The 20,432-nt window shown below is 43.0% G+C and overlaps 1 protein-coding gene and 1 long non-coding RNA gene across 2 annotated transcripts; one reads left to right on the top strand and one right to left on the bottom strand.

The window, feature by feature from the left end:
• Positions 1-1,244: 1,244 nt before the first annotated feature.
• Positions 1,245-13,355, bottom strand: LOC149983202 (uncharacterized). Its single transcript, XR_016495928.1, has 2 exons — positions 13,199-13,355; positions 1,245-2,431 (listed from the first exon to the last, which is right to left on the bottom strand). It is a non-coding gene; the product is annotated as an uncharacterized LOC149983202 (long non-coding RNA).
• Positions 13,356-13,661: 306 nt separating this feature from the next.
• Positions 13,662-19,915, top strand: LOC110516770 (caspase-7). The gene is made up of 3 exons (XM_036977059.2): positions 13,662-16,198; positions 18,750-18,913; positions 19,008-19,915. Exons 1-3 carry the CDS (start codon positions 15,961-15,963, stop codon positions 19,455-19,457), a joined length of 852 nt encoding a protein of 283 aa, XP_036832954.2. The 5' UTR covers positions 13,662-15,960; the 3' UTR covers positions 19,458-19,915.
• Positions 19,916-20,432: the final 517 nt, after the last annotated feature.

Genomic DNA, 20,432 nt, shown 5'->3' with positions numbered 1-20,432 from the left:
TTTAATTATGTGTGTTATCTTTTTTTCATCACATGCATAATTTCATGTGTGTGGGAAAATTTGATCTACCCTGAAAAACACTTATTGACACACACACACACACACACACACTAACACTAACACTAACAAATACGTCTGATTAATAAAAAGATACGAGTGACAGAATGGAGGAGAATCTCAGCATGTGACACCCCGCATAACAACACTCCTCACACACACAGTCATTTGTATGTGTGTGCGTGAGGGTGGGTGGGTGTGTGTTGTGATCTATGAGATGTGACAGTGTGTGTCATCATGGCAGACACACTCAGGCTTTGAGGAATGATAAACACACATGCCCTCTAAAAAAGCCACCCCACGACAAGACTTACCCTTGTGTCTGTCTGTGTGTGTGTGTGTGTCTCTCTTCTTCTCAGCTGGTATGGCTGATTTACATGCAGTGATTCAGCTCCCTCTAGGACTCAACTGACCCCCTACACACGTGCACTTACGTGGACACATGCTCGCACACACACACATACAAACACACACACACAGATGCACACCCAGACACACCAGGGAGGATACAGCCCATTTCCGCCCCACAGAGAGGTGTTCAGTGAAGGTGTGAGTCTGGCAGAGCAGGGAGGAAAGCGAGAGGGAGACCGATAAAGAGAGAGAGAGAGAGAGAGAGAGAGAGAGAGAGAGAGAGAGAGAGAGAGAGAGAGAGAACAAACTGTCTGTGTGTATGAGGACACCATGAAACACACAGCACTCTGCACACACATCTCCTCTCGCTCCCCCTTCTCTCCTCGCTACCTTCCTAAATATCAACATTAACCCCTATCCTATCTGTTCTCAGTGGGATTAAAGATCAAACCAGCTTGTTTCTCAGCACGTGTTCAGTAGAGTGCAGTTGTCACGACTTGCAGACAGTCTACCTGTTAGGTGTAGATGTGCTGATTGAAGAGAGAGGAGAGGTTCATCACATCCGTTATTACACAGACCAACAGCACTACCCTATGGCCTTATACTGCACTGCATCTTCTTTGCAGTCACAGAGGATTGTGCCTGTAACTGTGTGACGAGTACTTTCGGATGAGTTGTATAGGTAAATGGATAGAGAATGTGTGTTTTTTTGTCAGACAATCACCTCCATCGCATTGTCCATCATCCGTCAATGTAAGACATCCATTGAAAAACCATTGACTCAATCATTTTCAGACACAAAATATCTGTATGGCATAAAGAGCCAGGAACCACAGTAGAGGGCAAGCAGCGTTTATTCCTTTACTGTACAGACACATTCCAAAAAGCTGAGCAGTCATGTGTGCATTTAGACCGAAACTACACCAAACAATCATACTGAAATGGAGACATATACCAAAATATATTCCAAAGAATATAGAGAAACAAACAGAAATATATCCATCTGCTCCGGGAGTCTTCACTGTAAATAACAAGACATCGTCATTACTAAACCACAGTGTGCGTGTTGAAGGAGCAGCTACAATATCACACACAATATAGAGAAATATATGGATGGCACATATAGTTAAATAGGCAGGAATACCAATAGGCATCTGTTTAGTTGCGTGTCTGGTTTTAGTTCATATACAAAAGTAAGTTTAAGCATTTGGATTGACACTGCAAAAACAGCACTAATCTCTTCCAAACATACCAGCGGCAACAACACACAGGCAACAATCTGGTCATAACAAAAGACCATTGAAAATGTCCAAAAAATCACTGAGTGAAACATGCTGTTCGGCGTAATCTCATCTGTCATGCACATGCATCATCACTGATCTACAGTGCATCTACATATCGTCTTAAATACACACCACACCATCCCTCTGACTTCTGACACACCATTCACCGACCATCAATTCATCTATCCATTAATCCATCCAGTACATCCAACAACTAGGACCAGGAGGTTTTCCTAACCATGTGATCTGACCAGGGAAAACTCCAGGTCCTAGTCCCAGGCTACTTGGCTCTGCTGGTCAGAGAGAATCTCTCTGGTTTAGAAACTAACATCTCCCTCATGTGCTTATCCTACTTCTCTGGTCCATACAGGCTTAATGGTGAGGGCAAGATGTTGTCTGTGTGTGTGCAGAAACATAGCATAGTGTAGTCTGCTGGAGTGACAGTATCAGTACTAGTCATTACGATACAGACAGAACAGAAATGTCAATGTTAGAACAGAAACACCCATATATATATATATACACAGAGAGAGAGAGAGAGAGAGAGAGAGACAAGAGGGAAGGGCTTGAGTGGTGTGTAAGTCACTGGGCCTCTCTATGTTGTCATCATTACTTCAAGCGGGGGTAGAGCTCTGCCAGGATGCTCTGAGGGATTCTCTTCAGCATCTCTTTGGGGAAGATTCTCATCAGCTGCCAGCTGATGTCCAGCGTCTCAAACACAGTCCTGTTCTCATGGGCTCCTAGAACAGAGAGAATGAAATGAGATGTTATAAAAACACACACACAGCCCCACCCCCCTCCCCTACACACCAGTGTACCCTGGGCGATGAAGTTCTTTTCAAACTTCTGTAGGAACTCCAGGTAGAGCAGATCATCAGGCGTGAGAGCCTCCTCTCCCACCACAGCCTTCATCGCCTGCACATCCTTACCTATCGCATAACACACAAACTATATATACAAACACACGTACACGATCACAGATTTTCCTAGCAGAAGTGCTGAACGTTGTTGAGCAGTGTGTGTGTGTGTGTGTGTGTGTGTGTGTGTGTGTGTGTGTGTGTGTGTGTGTGTGTGTGTGTGTATATTTGTGCGGGTGTGTGCATTTGTGTGCGTGTGTGCCAGCTGGTTGGAGACATCTAAGTGGTCTACGCATTTCATCCCTTCTCCGATGGCTGACTTCATCAGACGAGAGAGAGACGGCAGAACGTTGATGGGAGGATAGATCTAGAGAGAGGAAATATTCTGCGCCATAATGAACAGCAGATTACTGCATTTTCTCAGTGAACACAATGTCCTGAGCAAAAATCAAATTGGATTCCTACCAAATTATCGAACATAAGATCACATATATATCCTACACACCCTAATCTTCTGATTCATATCTAAAAAAGAGCCACCAAATGTTAGAATAATTTAAAAACAAGTGACCCCCAATCCAACCATTACCAAGTCCTTAACTGCCAAGAGGTGACCATAGAGAAGAGTCCCCTTGTCACGCCCTGACCTTAAAGATCCTTTTTATTCTCTATTTTGGTTAGGTCAGGGGGTGACTAGGGTGGTTAGTCTAGTTTTTCATTTCTATGTTGGCCTGGTATGGTTCTCAATCAGAGCCAGCTGTCTATTGTTGGCGATCATATTTAGGCAGCCTTTTCCCACTGGGTTTTTGTGGGATCTTGTCTATGTCTAGGTGCCTGCGAGCACTACATTAGTTTCACGTTTCGTTTTGCGGTTTATTGTTTCCTGTGAGTTTTATCTAATTAACACGTGGAACTCTATGCATGCTGCGCCTTGGTCCATTAATTCAACCAACGATCGTGACACCCCTCAGCCAGCTGGTCATGTGGCTCAATTCACTAACCACTACCAACCCAACAAAGCCTAAGAACAACACTCAGAAAATCTGGCCCAACCAAATTATCACAAAATCTAAATATATCACCCATTGGAAAGAAATCACAAAAAATCTAGGTAAACTTCAATACTATTTGTCTCTAAACAGACAGTACATGGTGGCAGACTGACCACTGTAACTGATAGAAAAATGAGGAAAGCACTATTAACAAACTCAGTGATCACAACCTAGCCATAGAGAATGGTCATCACAGGCAAACCTGGCTGACCAGAGAGGACAGGCTGTGCTCATTCTGCCCCCAGGAAGAGATATACTTTGACAGATATTCTGACATAAGAAATACATTCTTCCCTCAAATTATAAAACAATACGAAGAATTAGACAACCTAAATGATGAAGACAAACTTTAAAAAATATTTTTGTTTTGTTTTTTAATTTAATATTTGAAACATACAATCTATTTGCACTGAATCCACAAAACATCTACATCACATCAGTCATCTAACAGACTCCCATCCAGAGAGACCCACCGAAGCAACCAGGGTCAACGCCCTGCTCAAGAGCACGTTGACAGATCTCATACAAGGTCAAAAATGGGGACCCGAATCTGTGACCTATCAGCCACTGGCCCAAGCTCCCAACCCCCAGGCCACCAGCCCTCCAAGATTCCCTCCACAGTTCCCCCAAGAGCTGCTCCTCAACAATCTGAGACCCCTCCCCCACACACACACCAACAACCATAAAAATGAATAAAAGAGGGGGGGGAAAGGAAAACAGAAAACAACAATGCAAAAAAACAAAAGACATCAAGGACAACAAAAAAGCATAACAAGGCCTACTGTATCTGTTTGAATGCATGTATGACACTATTTACATGTGAGTATGTGTGTGTGTCCGTGTATTTGCTTGTGTGTGCATTTGAATGAGAGTGTGTGTATATGCATGTGTACAAACACCTGCGCGGCATCAGCCTCAGAGAGAGAGATCAGCCTCGGGAAAACCAGAATTAGCTGTAACATCACTGCTCCTCAGTGTTATTCAAACTTACTTTTTCTTTTAACTTAATTTTAACTTTTATCTTTGACCGTCATTCTAACCCCCACCCAGCAACTCCACTCCCACTTGTCTCCAATTCCATATCCCAACCCTCAGCTTCACTCAGCCCATCCCATTTATCTCTGCTGGCCACCCACCTCGGGTTTCTATGCACCACATATCTTTCAACTATGCTGTGATTTTAAACATACAATTTGAATCTATCTAATCGAATAGATTCCACATATTGCAAGTTGAAGATAAACACTTACGAAGAGTTTTAGTATATTAGTAATTGACAGACCTGGTCACTCCACATCTCCCAACAATACTATTTCTAGGGTCAATTTCAGATTAATGTTATGCATTTTCAGCCAGTCCAGAAACAGGCTACCTGAGGGCAATACCATAAAAAATGGTCTAATGATTCTGTATCCTCACAACAAAATCTGCAGAGCTGCGTTGATTGTATGCTCTAAATATTCAACATCAATGGTGCAGGACGAAGAACCCGCTCATCCCGTGGATCCAGCCCTGGACCCGGGATGAACACTGTGCCTGGACTGAACCTTGGTGCCGAGGAAGGCTCCTGCCGTGGAGCGGGACTGGACACCGGGTCCAGACTGGACATCGGTGCAGAGGAAGGCTCCTGCCATGGAGCGGGACTGGACACCGGGTCTAGACTGGACATCGGTGCAGAGAAAGGCTCCTGCCATGGAGCGGGACTGGACACCGGGTCTAGACTGGACATCGGTGCAGAGGAAGGCTCCTGCCGTGGAGCGGGACTGGACACCGGGTCCAGACTGGACATCGGTGCAGAGGAAGGCTCCTGCCTTGGAGCTGGACTGGACGCCGTGCCTGGGCTAGGCACCGGCGCAGAAGAAGGCTCCGGCCTTGGAGCGGGACTTTCTGGACCGTCACAGGAGGTTCCGGACCGTGGACCGTCACAGGAGGTTCCGGACCGTGGACCTTCATAGGAGGTTCCAGACTGTGGACCGTCGTAGGAGGTTCCGGACTGGGGACCGTCGCCGAAAGCTCTGGACTGTGGACCGACGCTGGAAGCTCTGGACTGGGGACCGTCGCTGGAAGCCTGGTGCGTGGAGCCTGCACAGGTGGTACCAGACTGGTGACACACACTTCAGGGCAAGTGTGAGGAGCAGGCACAGGACGCACCGGACTGAGGAGACGTACTGGAGACCTGGTGCGTGGAGCCGGCACAACTGGTATCGAACAGATGACAACCTCCGCACAGTGAGTGCAGGGAGCTAGCACAGGACGTACTGGGCTGTGGAGGCGCACTGGAGAGCTGGTGCGTAGAGCCGGCACAAATTGTACCGGAACGATGACACACTTCGCACGGCGAGTGAGGGGAGCTGGCACAGGACGTACTGGGCTGTGAAGGCGCACTAGAAACTTGGTGCGTGGAGCTGGCACAGATGGTGCCGGGCTGAGAAGGCGCTCTTCAGAGCACCTGCGCTGCAGAATACTCCTTGCCAAAACCTCTCTCCGGTATCTCTCATTACCTTCCTTATCGACTCACACACAGGCTCTTGCTCACTCCCCGGCTCCGCCGACCAACCCGTGTGCCCCCCCCAAAAAAAATTTGGGGGTGTTATTTGGGCTTTCTAAGTGGCCGCGAACCCCGGCGTCGTCACTGTCCTCCCTTCTCTCCTTGCGTCTGCCACCAAGGAAGGCGATCCTGTCCTGCCAGGATTTCCTCCCAAATCCAGGATCCCCTCCCATCCAATATCTCCTCCCAAGTCCAGGATACCCTCTCCTCCTGGGCACGCTGCTTGGTCCTGTTGTGGTGGGATCTTCTGTCACAATCGTCGTAATCACATTCAGACCAAAGCACAGCAGGAAATCAGTTCGACATATTTTATTTGAGGTGAACCGCACAACAAAACAACAAAGAATAAACTAAACTTGACGTTCTGGAGTGCTCACAGGCAACAACACAAAAATAAGATCCCACAAAACACAGTGGGGAAATGGCTGCCTAAATATGATCCCCTATCAGAGACAACGAAAAACAGCTGCCTCTGATTGGGAACCATACCAGGCCAACATAGAACTAAACAACCTAGAATACCCACCCTAGTCACACCCCGACCTAATCAAAATAGAGAATAAAAAGGCTCTATATGGTCAGGGCGTGACAGAAGTATTGAATCTTGAGTCGTTTTATATATCAACGCATACACCCTGTACCATGGAATCGCTACATAAAAAATCTCATCCCAACTAATAAAAAATTTAGTGAAAGAACAAAATGCTGTGTTTTAGCAGCCACATTTGTGGCCTCCTGTCACAACCTGAGAAACAGCCAGTGAGAAGTATAGTGTTATTATTCATATTTGCCTATTCTTTATTAGAGTCTGAACATCACTTGAGAGAATTGATTTGCCAGACACGTTCAACTAGTATCCTATAAATCCTATAAACATACCATGTTTTGGCATAGTAAGTATAGGGATCTGGGTGAAAAACATACCATGTTTGGGCATAGTGAGTATAGAGATCTGGGTGATAAACATACCATGTTTGGGCATAGTGAGTATAGGGATCTGGGTGATAAACATACCCATGTTTGGGCATAGTGAGTATAGAGATCTGGGTGATAAACATACCATGTTTGGGCATAGTGAGTATAGAGATCTGGGTGATAAACATACCATGTTTGGGCATAGTGAATATAAGGATCTAGGTGATAAGGGGTGACAGGTAGCCAAGCGGTTAGAGTGTTGGGCCAGTGAATGAAAGGTTGCTAGATCGAGTCCCTGAGCTGACAAGGTAAAAATCTGTCATTCTGCCCCTGGACAAGGCAGTTAACCCTCTGTCATTGTAAAAAATGATTTGTTCTTAACTGACTTGCCTGGTTAAATAAAACAATTTTTTTTAAAGATAAACATACCATGTTTGGGCATAGTAAGCATAGGGATCTGGGTGATAAACATACCATCATTGGGCATAGGGAGTATAGGGATCTGGCATTGTCTTACGTCAGATGGCGTCACTCAACCGATCGTCTTGTAGGACGAGGGGGTTATTATTACTTAACCTGTGCGGAGTCAAGATGGCGTCGCTGTGAGAGGGAGTGTTTTCTCGCTTATCAAAGCAACATGAGGGTTAGGTGGTTTACAGTCTAATATTGGCTATCAATGTTGAAAGAATCTAACTATAACTTGTTTTAGTGACATAGGGCAAGTTTAGAGTTAGTTTTTGTCAAGTTGAATGGGAAGAACACAACAGAAAGACAACAGATGACGGAATATCCAAGCCTCACAGAAGACGGCAGGCATGCTAGCTAGCTACGAGGAGAGTCAGAACCACATGGATACACACGATGACGCAAGCTCAAGCAAGAGAAAGAACAAGACAGACCAGGATGAAATCCTTGCAACCTCTTTACCTCAGACTCCAATTAAAAACCACCGGTGAAAAAAGTGAAGTGAACTTTTCTCTGCAATCCAGTCCCTGTCTACTAAACAACACTCCACATTCTCCAAAGTGTCCATCATAGGGCGGGCTACCAACAAAACATCATAGAAGATCGATAATTTGTCAGAGACTGTGAGTCAGCTTCACAAAATTGTGAGCGAGAACAAGGAAAAGATAACGTTCCTGGAGAATGAGCTGAAGAAACTGCAATCCCAAAATCCCAAAATGGGTAACTCTGTTGACATGAACCATACTGGAACTGTGAGTAGTGCCACGAATACATTTAATGTACTGCCACGAGTAAATGTACAGTTCAAACTACAACTTATGAACACTTGCCAACTAAAAAAAGGATAAAAAGATGTTTGTTATACTGATAACCACCTCTACCTTAGCAGAGCGTAGTTTTCCACCGGAGTAAACCCCTCAAGGTTGTTTTATTGTTCACATTACTACTTCTGTTATCTAGTTTGTGCTCTTTCTTTCTTTAATGCAGGAGTTCATTTTCAACTCACTCAATGTTGTTAGTCTGAATGCTAGGGGTTTGAGAGATCTTACAAAAAGGAAAGCCTTATTTTTATATTGTAAACGCAGATGTTGTCCTTCTTCAGGAAACTCATTTGTGTGAAAGTTATTTTACATTTTGGAAATCCCAATGGGGAGAAATGGCCTACTTCAGTCATGAATCAAACCATTCTGCTGGCGTTTTGACACTTATTCACAAGTTTAAAGGCGACATTATTAGAATCCACATCCACTTCACAGGATGGGAGATGGGTCATAGTAACTGTTGAACTTGACAATGCTATTTTCATCATTTGCAATGTATATGGACATAACTCACATGCTGCAAATAAGACCCCTCTTACCCAACTTACCAGAAAATTACAGGATTTATGCAACAAATACTCAGAGGCTTTTCTAATTATTTCAGTGTATTTTAATGAAACACCTGATGAATCTGCTGATCGTTTTCCTCCGAGAACGAGTCAAAGCCCTCAAAATGTCAATATCGATTATGCAAGATCCATTATGCATGGATCTCTCCGTTGATGATGCCTGCCGTTATTTCAATCCGGAGGCAAAGGGTTATACCTGGACCAACAAAACTATGTCACGTAGTATTCCTAATTTCCCCCGTTCTGTTACAATTTGTTATAGATGTAGATCATCAGTTGGCTCCCTTTTCTGATCATTGTAACGTCTGCTTCCAACTCACGCTCTCAAACACGTAGATCCCCTGAACGCAGCTCACTTTCCAGCTCACACTCTCAAACACATAGGTCCCGTGAAAGCAGCTCACTCTCCAGATCCCAATCACCTGAATTCTGATCACCTGTTCACACACCTGTATGTCATTATCACACACTATTTAGTTCAGTTCTTTGCACCCTGTTATTGTGAGGTATTGTTTGTTTTGTGACACACTTCTATTCGGAGCTCAGTTTTTCCCATAATTTAACCCTCTTGTGTATGATAGTTTTTGCCTGCCTTTTGCCTATTCCCTGTCTGTACTTTAGCCTATCAGATTTCCTGTTATCAATCCATTGCCTGAGCTCCCGGATGACGTAACTAGCCTTTTCCCTGCCTGTACTGTTGCCTTTTTGGACCCCCTGTGTATGACCTTCTGCCTGCCCCTGGACCCAGCTACCTGCCTCCTCCTGTGGTCCATCTCTGGCGCAGGCGTTCCACCAAATTCAAAATACAGAAATTGTCATAATAAACATTCATACAAAAATACAAGCGTTATACATCGGCTTAAAGATTAACTTCTTGTTAATCCAGCCGCTTTGTCACATTTCAAAAAGGCTTTACGGCAAAAGCATACCATGTGATTATCTGAGGACAGCGCCCCGCTTATAAAAGCATATAAATATTTTACAACCAAGTAAAGGAATTACAAAAGTCAGAAATAGCGATAGAATTAATCACTTACCTTTGAAGATCTTCACATGGTTGCACTCACAAGAGTTCCCAACTACACAATAAATGTTTGTTTTGTTTGATAAAGTCCCTCTTTATATCCCAAAAATTCTGTTTTGTTGGCTCGTTTTGTTCAGTAATCCACTGGCTCAAAGACGGTCAAAACATGCAGATGAATACATCCTAATAGTATCTGGGTACTAACTGGGTACTAACCCATTAGAAACTCTACAGGCATTAATTTGAAAAGTACCCACATCAACAAAATCCCACTTCCTGGATGGATTTTCCTCAGGTTTTCGCCTGTCATATCAGTTCTGTTATACGCAGACATTATTTTAATAGTTTTGGAAACGTTAGAGTGTTTTCTATCCAAATCTACCAATAATATGCATATCCTGCTTCTGGGCCTGAGTAACAGGCATTTTACTTTGGGCACGCTTCTCATCCAGATGTCGAAATACTGCCCCCATGCCATAAGAAGTTTTAACAATAAACACCTTCTGTGCCCTGCGCTTGAAACCAGCTCTCGGTTTCCCATCGTGTTCATTATAATCATCACTTGATTTCCCTGAATTTACAAGCTACTAAAAAATCTAAAAGGTACTCAAGGATATTGGAAATTAAACAATACTTTTCTTAAAGATCCTATTCTCTTGGAAACATCAAATTGTTAGCCAAATATATTTTTGCAAGAAAAGACTTGGGTCATGGAAGTAGATGGGAATTTTTCAAATATAAAGTCAGAGTTGTAGCCATTAAATGTGCCAAAGCGCTGATGCACTTACAGTGCCTTGCGAAAGTATTCGGCCCCCTTGAACTTTGCAACCTTTTGCCACATTTCAGGCTTCAAACATAAAGATATAAAACTGTATTTTTTTGTGAAGAATCAACAACAAGTGGGACACAATCATGAAGTGGAACGACATTTATTGGATATTTCAAACTTTTTTAACAAATCAAAAACTGAAAAATTGGGCGTGCAAAATTATTCAGCCCCTTTACTTTCAGTGCAGCAAACTCTCTCCAGAAGTTCAGTGAGGATCTCTGAATGATCCAATGTTGACCTAAATGACTAATGATGATAAATACAATCCACCTGTGTGTAATCAAGTCTCCGTATAAATGCACCTGCACTGTGATAGTCTCAGAGGTCCGTTAAAAGCGCAGAGAGCATCATGAAGAACAAGGAACACACCAGGCAGGTCCGAGATACTGTTGTGAAGAAGTTTAAAGCCGGATTTGGATACAAAAAGATTTCCCAAGCTTTAAACATCCCAAGGAGCACTGTGCAAGCGATAATATTGAAATGGAAGGAGTATCAGACCACTGCAAATCTACCAAGACCTGGCCGTCCCTCTAAACTTTCAGCTCATACAAGGAGAAGACTGATCAGAGATGCAGCCAAGAGGCCCATGATCACTCTGGATGAACTGCAGAGATCTACAGCTGAGGTGGGAGACTCTGTCCATAGGACAACAATCAGTCAGTCGTATATTGCACAAATCTGGCCTTTATGGAAGAGTGGCAAGAAGAAAGCCATTTCTTAAAGATATCCATAAAAAGTGTTGTTTAAAGTTTGCCACAAGCCACCTGGGAGACACACCAAACATGTGGAAGAAGGTGCTCTGGTCAGATGAAACCAAAATGGAACTTTTTGGCAACAATGCAAAGCGTTATGTTTGGCGTAAAAGCAACACAGCTCATCACCTTGAACACACCATCCCCACTGTCAAACATGGTGGTGGCAGCATCATGGTTTGGGCCTGCTTTTCTTCAGCAGGGACAGGGAAGATGGTTAAAATTGATGGGAAGATGGATGGAGCCAAATACAGGACCATTCTGGAAGAAAACCTGATAGAGTCTGCAAAAGACCTGAGACTGGGACGGAGATTTGTCTTCCAACAAGACAATGATCCAAAACATAAAGCAAAATCTACAATGGAATGGTTCAAAAATAAACCAATCCAGGTGTTAGAATAGCCAATTCAAAGTCCAGACCTGAATCCAATCGAGAATCTGTGGAAAGAACTGAAAACTGCTGTTCACAAATGCTCTCCATCCAACCTCACTGAGCTCGAGCTGTTTTGCAAGGAGGAATGGGAAAAAAATTCAGTCTCTCGATGTGCAAAACTGATAGAGACATACCCCAAGCGACTTACAGCTGTAATCGCAGCAAAAGGTGGCGCTACAAAGGATTAACTTAAGGGGGCTGAATAATTTTGCACGCCCAATTTTTCAGTTTTTGATTTGTTAAAAAAGTTTGAGATATCCAATAAATGTCGTTCCACTTCATGATTGTGTCCCACTTGTTGTTGATTCTTCACAAAAAAATACAGTTTTATATCTTTATGTTTGAAGCCTGAAATGTGGCAAAAGGTCACAAAGTTCAAGGGGGCTGAATACTTTCGCAAGGCACTGTATCCTCTCTGGTACAAGTGGGCGTCCCACCTCAGCAACAGCCAGTGCAATTGCAGGGCGCCAAATTCAAAACAACAGAAATCCCATAATTAAAATTCCTCAAACATACAAGTATTATCCACCATTTTAAAGATAAAGTTCTTGTAAATCCAACCACAGTGTCAGATTTCAAAAAGGCTTTACTGCGAAAGCACACCATGCGATTATGTTAGGTCAGCACCTAGTCACAGAAAACCATACAGCCATTTTACCAGCCAAAGAGAGGACTCACAAAAAGCAGAAATAGAGACAAAATGAATCACTAACCTTTGATGATCTTCATCAGATGGCACTCATAGGACTTCATGTTACACAATGTATGTTTTTTTCGATAAAGTTCATATTTATATCCAAAAATCATCTCAGTTTACATTGGTGCGTTATGGTCAGAAATGCATTGTCTCAAACAAACATCTGGTTAAAGTGCAGAGAGCCACATCAAATTACAGAAATACTCATCATAAACATTGATAAACGATACAAGTCTTAAACATACGAATAAAGATAAACTCCTTAATGCAACCGCTGTGTCAGATTTCAAAAAGGCTTTACGGAGAAAGCACACTTTGCGATTATGTTAGGTCTGCACCTAGCCACAGAAACCCATACAGCCATTTTCCAGCCAAGGAGAGTGTCACAAAAGTCAGAAATAGCATTAAAATTAATCACTTACCTTTGATGATGTTCATCTGGTGGCACTCCCAGGTCTCCATGTTAGACAATAAATGTTTGTTTTGTTTGATAAGTCTAGACAAAAGGTTTTTAAAAAGTACAATAGAGGTTAGTAGAAACATACCAAACAATGTTTAAAATCAATCCTCCGGTTGTTTTTGTCATAAATATTCAATAATATTTCAACCAGACAAAAGCTTCGTCAATGGGAAAGGAGAAACAAGAAAGGAGCGTTCCCGATCAGGCACATGGCTGATGAATGGAAATTTCCACTGGCCACTGATTGAAAGTGCTGTAACTCCCTCAATGCCTAAAGACTGGTCACGTGTAGAGGAAGCCACAGAGCTCATGAACTGGGTCCTAAGTCTCTGTATGGTGGATAGGCTTTCAATGGAAAAACAGCCTTTCAAAATAATAGTACTTCCTGGTTGGATTTTCCTCTGGTTTTCGCCTGCCATATCAGTTATGTTATACTCACAGACATTATTTTAACAGTTTTTGAAATTTTAGAGTGTTTCTATCCAAATCTACTAATTATATGCATATCCTATCTTCTGGGCCTGAGTAGCAGGCAGTTTAATTTGGGCGCGCTTTTCATCCAAAATTCTGAATGCTGCCCCCTACCCTAGTGAAGTTAAAGAACCTTAGAGTAAAAGAGTTGATGAGCAAGCTTGACAGTTTTCTAAAGAAAGATAATTATCTCAAGAAGTCTGTATTTAAATCTTTACAACTAGAATTAGAACAGTTCTACACGGCTCTGGGGAAGGGGGCCTTTGTCAGATCAAGAGCAAAATGGATTGAAGAGTGGAAAAGAAACACTAGTTACTTTTTTGCACTTGAAAAAATAAACTACAAAATAAAATCTATAACTGCACTCAAATTTAATGTGTTATGCAAAGATCCCATTACAATATCAACATTTGTCAATTATATAAAGCCTTTGACACAATTGAACATCAATTTCTCTTTAGGTCACTAAAACTCAAACAACTCACAATTTCAGGAAGATGGTTGTGAAAGCTACATTTACCACATTCAGAATTATGTCTCTGTAATTGAGGATGATTTCCAATCAGTTTGCGATTCACCTGTGTCAACTGAAGAAATTAGAGGCTCTGAATTCAATGAAAAAAGGGAAACCACCTGGCCCTGGTGGCCTGTCAGTTGAATTCTATAGACAGTTTTGGGAGTTACTATCAAGGCACAAGGCGACACCCAGATGCAGACACGGGAGGCAGATGGTTGGAGTCTTACAATGTTTATTAATCCAAAGGGGTAGGCAAGAGAATGGTCATGGACAGGCAAAAAGGTCAAAACCAGATCAGAGTCTAGGAGGTACAGAGTGGCAGAAAAGGCTCATGGTCAAGGCAGACAGAATGGTCAGGCAGGCAGAATGGTCAGGCAGGCAGAATGGTCAGGGAGGCAGAATGGTCAGGCAGGCAGAATGGTCAGGCAGGCAGGTACAAAGTCCAGAAAAAGACAAATGTCAAAACCGGAGGACTAGAAAAAGGAGAATAGCAAAAAGCAGGAGAACGGGAAAACGCTGGTTGACTTGGAAACATACAGATGAAACAGATCAGGGCGTGACAGTTAATAGAAGACCCTATTTTTTATGTTTCAAGATTGCATTGGAAATGGGCTCCACTATGAAACAGGGCCATATTTCAATGATTCCGAAGCCCGATAAAGACCCTTCTCTCAATGTTGATTACAAATTGATTGCTCTGGTTTATGCCAAAAGATTAAAGAAAGGAATAGATAGACTAATAGGGATGTAAAAAAATGTGTACAAAATTTGAGAGAAATAAGCTTTCTGGGATATTTTATTTCAGCTCATGAAACATGGGACCAAGACTTTACATGTTGCGCTTACATTTTTGTTCAGTGAACATTTTAAGTTCTTGCATTTGATTATTATTAATCAAATACAAACCTTGAATTGATTCCTCGTGTACTCACGACCATCCCTAACAACAACTAAAAAGCAAAACATTCCAGTAGTCAGTTCTTTCTGGTTATGTAGGTGAATATAGCTGGTTAAATTGTCTGAAATTGGCAATCCCTGAGTAATGTGATTATTCAGAACCACTTACTCCTATTTATACAATGTGACTTTGAGTCTTTGTGAAAGTGAAGCTATTGATGACAGTCTGCCCAGCAAGCCCTTTACAAATGAGATGAGGTGGTTATCCATTGCTATAGTATAGGTTGTGAAATATGGTTAAGTCCAGAGATGAGCTTACACGGGTTTCACTGAGATGGCTTTCCCAGCAGACAGAAAGAACATAGTAGATGAATGTAGGAGGAAATGAGGGAAAAACAGAAAGAGCAGAGTTAGGTAATACTGTGACGCAACAGCATGTGATCCTGATATTCCACTTCTGGCCTTCCAGGTGTGTTAGTGTAAAGGGCAGGGCTATTGGCGGTAGCCCATCTGTCTGCAAGTTGGAACAGTGTTCAGCTGCAGTATAAATACATACACACCTGAACCTGACTCATAAACACACAGACTTTACACTGACATTCTAAAGAAGCTGAGACACAGCTTAGGTGGATATATACGTGCTGGTGGTGTATTCAGGTGGATATTTACCTGCTGGTGGTGTATTCAGGTGGATATTTACCTGCTGGTGGTGTATTCAGGTGGCTCTTACCTGTTGAACCTTACCCCAAGAGAGAAGTCACTCAATTCGGCACTCTGATCTACACTCTTTCTATCACATTGGACTTTGTGCACAATATACTAGTACATTTGTCAGAGACATTGAATCCGACCTAAACCCCCAGAGAGCAAGCAGAGACGACAGAAGCAAGGGATAGGTTGAGACTCCAAAGGGATTGGTAGAAACCTTGAGAGGAACCAGACTGCAGCGACCAACTGGACCAATGGTCTCTATATTTTTGGAAATGCCACTGTGGAGACGGACAAAGGCTGGCGATGAGGAGTGTAACCGCGCTGTCCTGGTCGCAGTGTCGAACTTTGACCACGGTGTACCACTGTGCAGGAGACCAGGGGCAGAGAAAGACGCCAAAAGACTCCACCGTACCCTGACCAGACTAGGATACAGAGTGGACATACACACTGACCTCACCTCTCATGAGATGTACACACTCTTCAAGACAGGTAACACACACAGACACACACATACCTTATACACACACACCCCTGCTCTACATCAGCTCTAAAACAGTAACAAATACTTTATATCCTGGTTTTATCCATTTTATCAAACATATCAGCGTTATTACGTAATGTTAGCAATTAGGGGACGGTCACAGAGTCCACTGCAGCCCTGAATACAAAACAATTGAAAACCTACACTGAGTGTACAAAACATTAAGGACACCTGCTCTTTCCATGACATAGACTGATCAGGTGAATCCAGGTGAAAGCTATGATCCCTTATTGATGTCCCTAGTTAAATCAACTTCAATCATTGTAGATGAACCTGCACTGTGATAGTCTCAGAGGTCCGTTAAAAGCGCAGAGAGCATCATGAAGAACAAGGAACACACCAGGCAGGTCCGAGATACTGTTGTGAAGAAGTTTAAAGCCGGATTTGGATACAAAAAGATTTCCCAAGCTTTAAACATCCCAAGGAGCACTGTGCAAGCGATAATATTGAAATGGAAGGAGTATCAGACCACTGCAAATCTACCAAGACCTGGCCGTCCCTCTAAACTTTCAGCTCATACACGGAGAAGACTGATCAGAGATGCAGCCAAGAGGCCCATGATCACTCTGGATGAACTGCAGAGATCTACAGCTGAGGTGGGAGACTGTCCATAGGACAACAATCAGTCGTATATTGCACAAATCTGGCAAGAAGAAAGCCATTTCTTAAAGATATCCATAAAAAGTGTTGTTTAAAGTTTGCCACAAGCCACCTGGGAGACACACCAAACATGTGGAAGAAGGTGCTCTGGTCAGATGAAACCAAAATTGAACTTTTTGGCAACAATGCAAAACGTTATGTTTGGCGTAAAAGCAACCCAGCTGAACACACCATCCCCACTGTCAAACATGGTGGTGGCAGCATCATGGTTTGGGCCTGCTTTTCTTCAGCAGGGACAGGGAAGATGGTTAAAATTGATGGGAAGATGGATGGAGCCAAATACAGGACCATTCTGGAAGAAAACCTGATGGAGTCAGCAAAAGACCTGAGACTGGGACGGAGATTTGTCTTCCAACAAGACAATGATCCAAAACATAAAGCAAAATCTACAATGGAATGGTTCAATGATAAACATATCCAGGTGTTAGAATGGCCAAGTCAAAGTCCAGACCTGAATCCAATCGAGAATCTGTGGAAAGAACTGAAAACTGCTGTTCACAAATGCTCTCCATCCAACCTCACTGAGCTCGAGCTGTTTTGCAAGGAGGAATGGGAAAAAATGTCAGTCTCTCGTTGTGCAAAACTGATAGAGACATACCCCAAGCGACTTACAGCTGTAATCGCAGCAAAAGGTGGTGCTACAAAGTATTAACTTAAGGGGGCTGAATAATTTTGCACACCCAATTTTTCAGTTTTTGATTTGTTAAAAAAGTTTGAAATATCCAATAAATGTCGTTCCACTTCATGATTGTGTCCCACTTGTTGTTGATTCTTCACAAAAAAATACAGTTTTATATCTTTATGTTTGAAGCCTGAAATGTGGCAAAAGGTCGCAAAGTTCAAGGGGGCCGAATACTTTCGCAAGGCACTGTATGTACCATTCAGACGGTGAAATGTCAAGATAAAAGATTTACGTGCTTTTGAACAGGGTATGGTTGTAGGTGCCAGACCCCACCTTGACCAAACTGTGGGAAGAATTGGAGTCTACATGGGCCAGCGTCCCTGTGGAGTCCATTCCCCGACGAATTGATGCTATTCTGAGGGCAAAAGGGGGAGCACACCGCAATATTAGGAAGGTGTTCTTAATGTTTGGTACACTCAGTGTATACACACACATAAACAGAGTGTACAAAACAAACCATTAACAACACCTTCCTAACAGATCGTATCTCTTGTCTTGCCCATTCACCCTCTGAATGGCACACACACAATCCATGTATCAATTGTCTCAAGGCTTAAAAATCCTTCTTTAACCTGTCTTTAACCTGAGGCAGAGGAAAGATTATTTGCCATTCATTGTTATTTACAGTTACTTACAGTAGTAATCATAGGAGATTTGAAATACTGTATCTATGGCGTGCAGACAGAATGAAATGATGACACACACAAACACACACGCACACTCACGAGACAGAATGTCCTAGTAATAAAGGATGACACAGTCCTATACACACCTGTTTAATAACTACTGTGCAAACACCTGCGGACATATGCACACACCGTGCTGTGACCTGCAGACAGGATGACAGATGGATAAGCTAATCTTTCACTAAAGCAAACTGTTCTGAGGAATCGCATACCACCATCATCACATGACCCAACAGGGAGATAATGTTAGATTAATGTTTCTTCTTCTAACCAGTACAGCCAGAGAGGGATGGGCCGACCAATAGTCTGGTTCTTCTAAAGGTTTCTTCCTTTTAGGGACTGTTTCCTTGCCACTGTGCTGCTGTTAGCTCTTAGTGGGTCTAGGCCAGTAAAGCACTTTCTAACAAAACATTTATAAATTAATAACATTTCATTAATTGATTGATTGATTGATGCATTGATTGATTGCAGAGAGCGAGCGGCCGGTGAAGGAGTGTTTCCTGGCAGTGCTGTCATCTCACGGGGAGGAGGGCTGTGTGTTCGGGGCAGACGGAAGGCCGGTTAGACTGTCCCACATCTTCTCCTGCTTCAACAACTCACACATGGAGGGAAAGACCAAACTGTTCTTTATCCAGGTCAGTACCATTATCATCAATCACCACATCCACAACAAAAAATCAGTCAGTGATGTGACAATCATCATTAGTAATCATCTTTCTCTCTCCCTAGGCGTGTCGTGGGGGTGAGCTGGATGATGGGGTGACAGTGGAGACGGATTCAGCAGGAAGTGATGTCATTGAGGACACTCTGTCTCAGTACCTGTCCATCCCCATGGATACAGCGGTGATGTACGCCACCACGCCAGGTTACGGGGCCTTCATGCACCCTCTGGGGGCTGTCTTCCTCCAGACACTCTGCATCCTATTGGAGGAGGAAGGGGGCAGAGCCTTGGAGTTGACACGCCTACTGACACGCCTCTCCCATCGTGTAGCCTTTGGCTTCCAGGCCAAAGGTCGTCTGCTGGGGGGGAAGAAGGAAATGCCTTGCTTTGTATCGCGACTGACCAGAGAGGTATTCCCATTCGCCGAGCCCGAGAAGGAGGGCGGGGCCAATGGGCTTTCTGCAACGACATTGGTCAATCCAGAGTACAACAGACCTCGCAAACCATCTATAAGCTAAACCCGAAGTCTTTGTGAGAACTAAAGACACTTGTCGCTCACAGATTGACAGGGTAGACTTGCTCTGTCAGCTACATTAGTACGGATGACTTTCAATGTGTTGTTAGCCAGAGGGTTGTGAGTTTGTGCAAAGGTTGGGACAGAATTTCCACTCTGTTACTTGTGTACATGTTCGTGTGCATAATAGAAACAGAACATTGTAAAGATCAGATATGTGGATAAAGGAACAGATCTGGAGGTGTTGGTGGTTTCACCACAGAGTAGATGATTATGGCGTCTTCCTTTATAGACATGCATCTTAAAATATTCTAGATAATGAATTGTATACTATGTTATTTGAGTCTGTTTCTTTAATTCAAATGGCAACCTAAGGCTAAGCTTCTGCTTCTATGCTTTTATTTTAAACCATTAAATGTAAGTTGAACACGCATGCTCAATGTTGAGTGTGTTAAAAAACGACTTTGTGTGTGACAATATCTTTTTTTCATTCATTGATTTGATAAATCTAATGTTCAAGGTGTTTTTAGTATTTTAACTGAGACAAGACATGACTGTATTCCTAAGTTGTAGCGCTCTGACTGGTACAGTGAGACGGAGAGTAAGTTGAAGAAGACACAGCGTTACGCCAAACCAGTGCACCAGCAGGCTCAGATTTGAGTACCTCTGCTGTAGAAGGAGGAACACCAGTCCAGGTAGACTAAAATATTAAAGTCACACTACAGTCTCCTTCTCACCTCATTTACTTAAAAGGAACATCTCAATAAGTGGCCCAGGTATCCTCATGACATGGCACAAGTGGGGTTCTCTATTTCTCAACTATTGTTCCCGCAAGCATGGGGGAGTCCATCAGACTAACTCCTTGAATGGATGACTGAGTTTGAACTTGTGTAACCCTTAAGTGTGTGTATATTACTGTATAGGTGGGATATTGTTTTTCCAACAGGGAAAGTAAAAAGATTGCTGGAATGCGTCCTTA

Source organism: Oncorhynchus mykiss, chromosome 5 (genome assembly GCF_057628025.1).
Source record: "Oncorhynchus mykiss isolate SJ-2025 chromosome 5, ASM5762802v1, whole genome shotgun sequence".
NCBI classification, from domain to species: domain Eukaryota; kingdom Metazoa; phylum Chordata; class Actinopteri; order Salmoniformes; family Salmonidae; genus Oncorhynchus; species Oncorhynchus mykiss.
Note: the sequence above shows the minus strand (reverse complement) of the source record. Positions and strands in the feature narration are given on the sequence as shown.

What these genes read in the sequence shown, in the direction of transcription:
- LOC110516770 (XM_036977059.2), top strand. Translation starts at nt 15,961, where the DNA reads ATGGTCTCTATATTTTTGGAAATGCCACTGTGGAGACGGACAAAGGCT. An exon ending in GTACACACTCTTCAAGACAG is followed by an intron (nt 16,199 to 18,749) that starts GTAACACACACA and finishes GATTGATTGCAG; the next exon opens with AGAGCGAGCGGCCGGTGAAG. An exon ending in CCAAACTGTTCTTTATCCAG is followed by an intron (nt 18,914 to 19,007) that starts GTCAGTACCATT and finishes CTCTCTCCCTAG; the next exon opens with GCGTGTCGTGGGGGTGAGCT.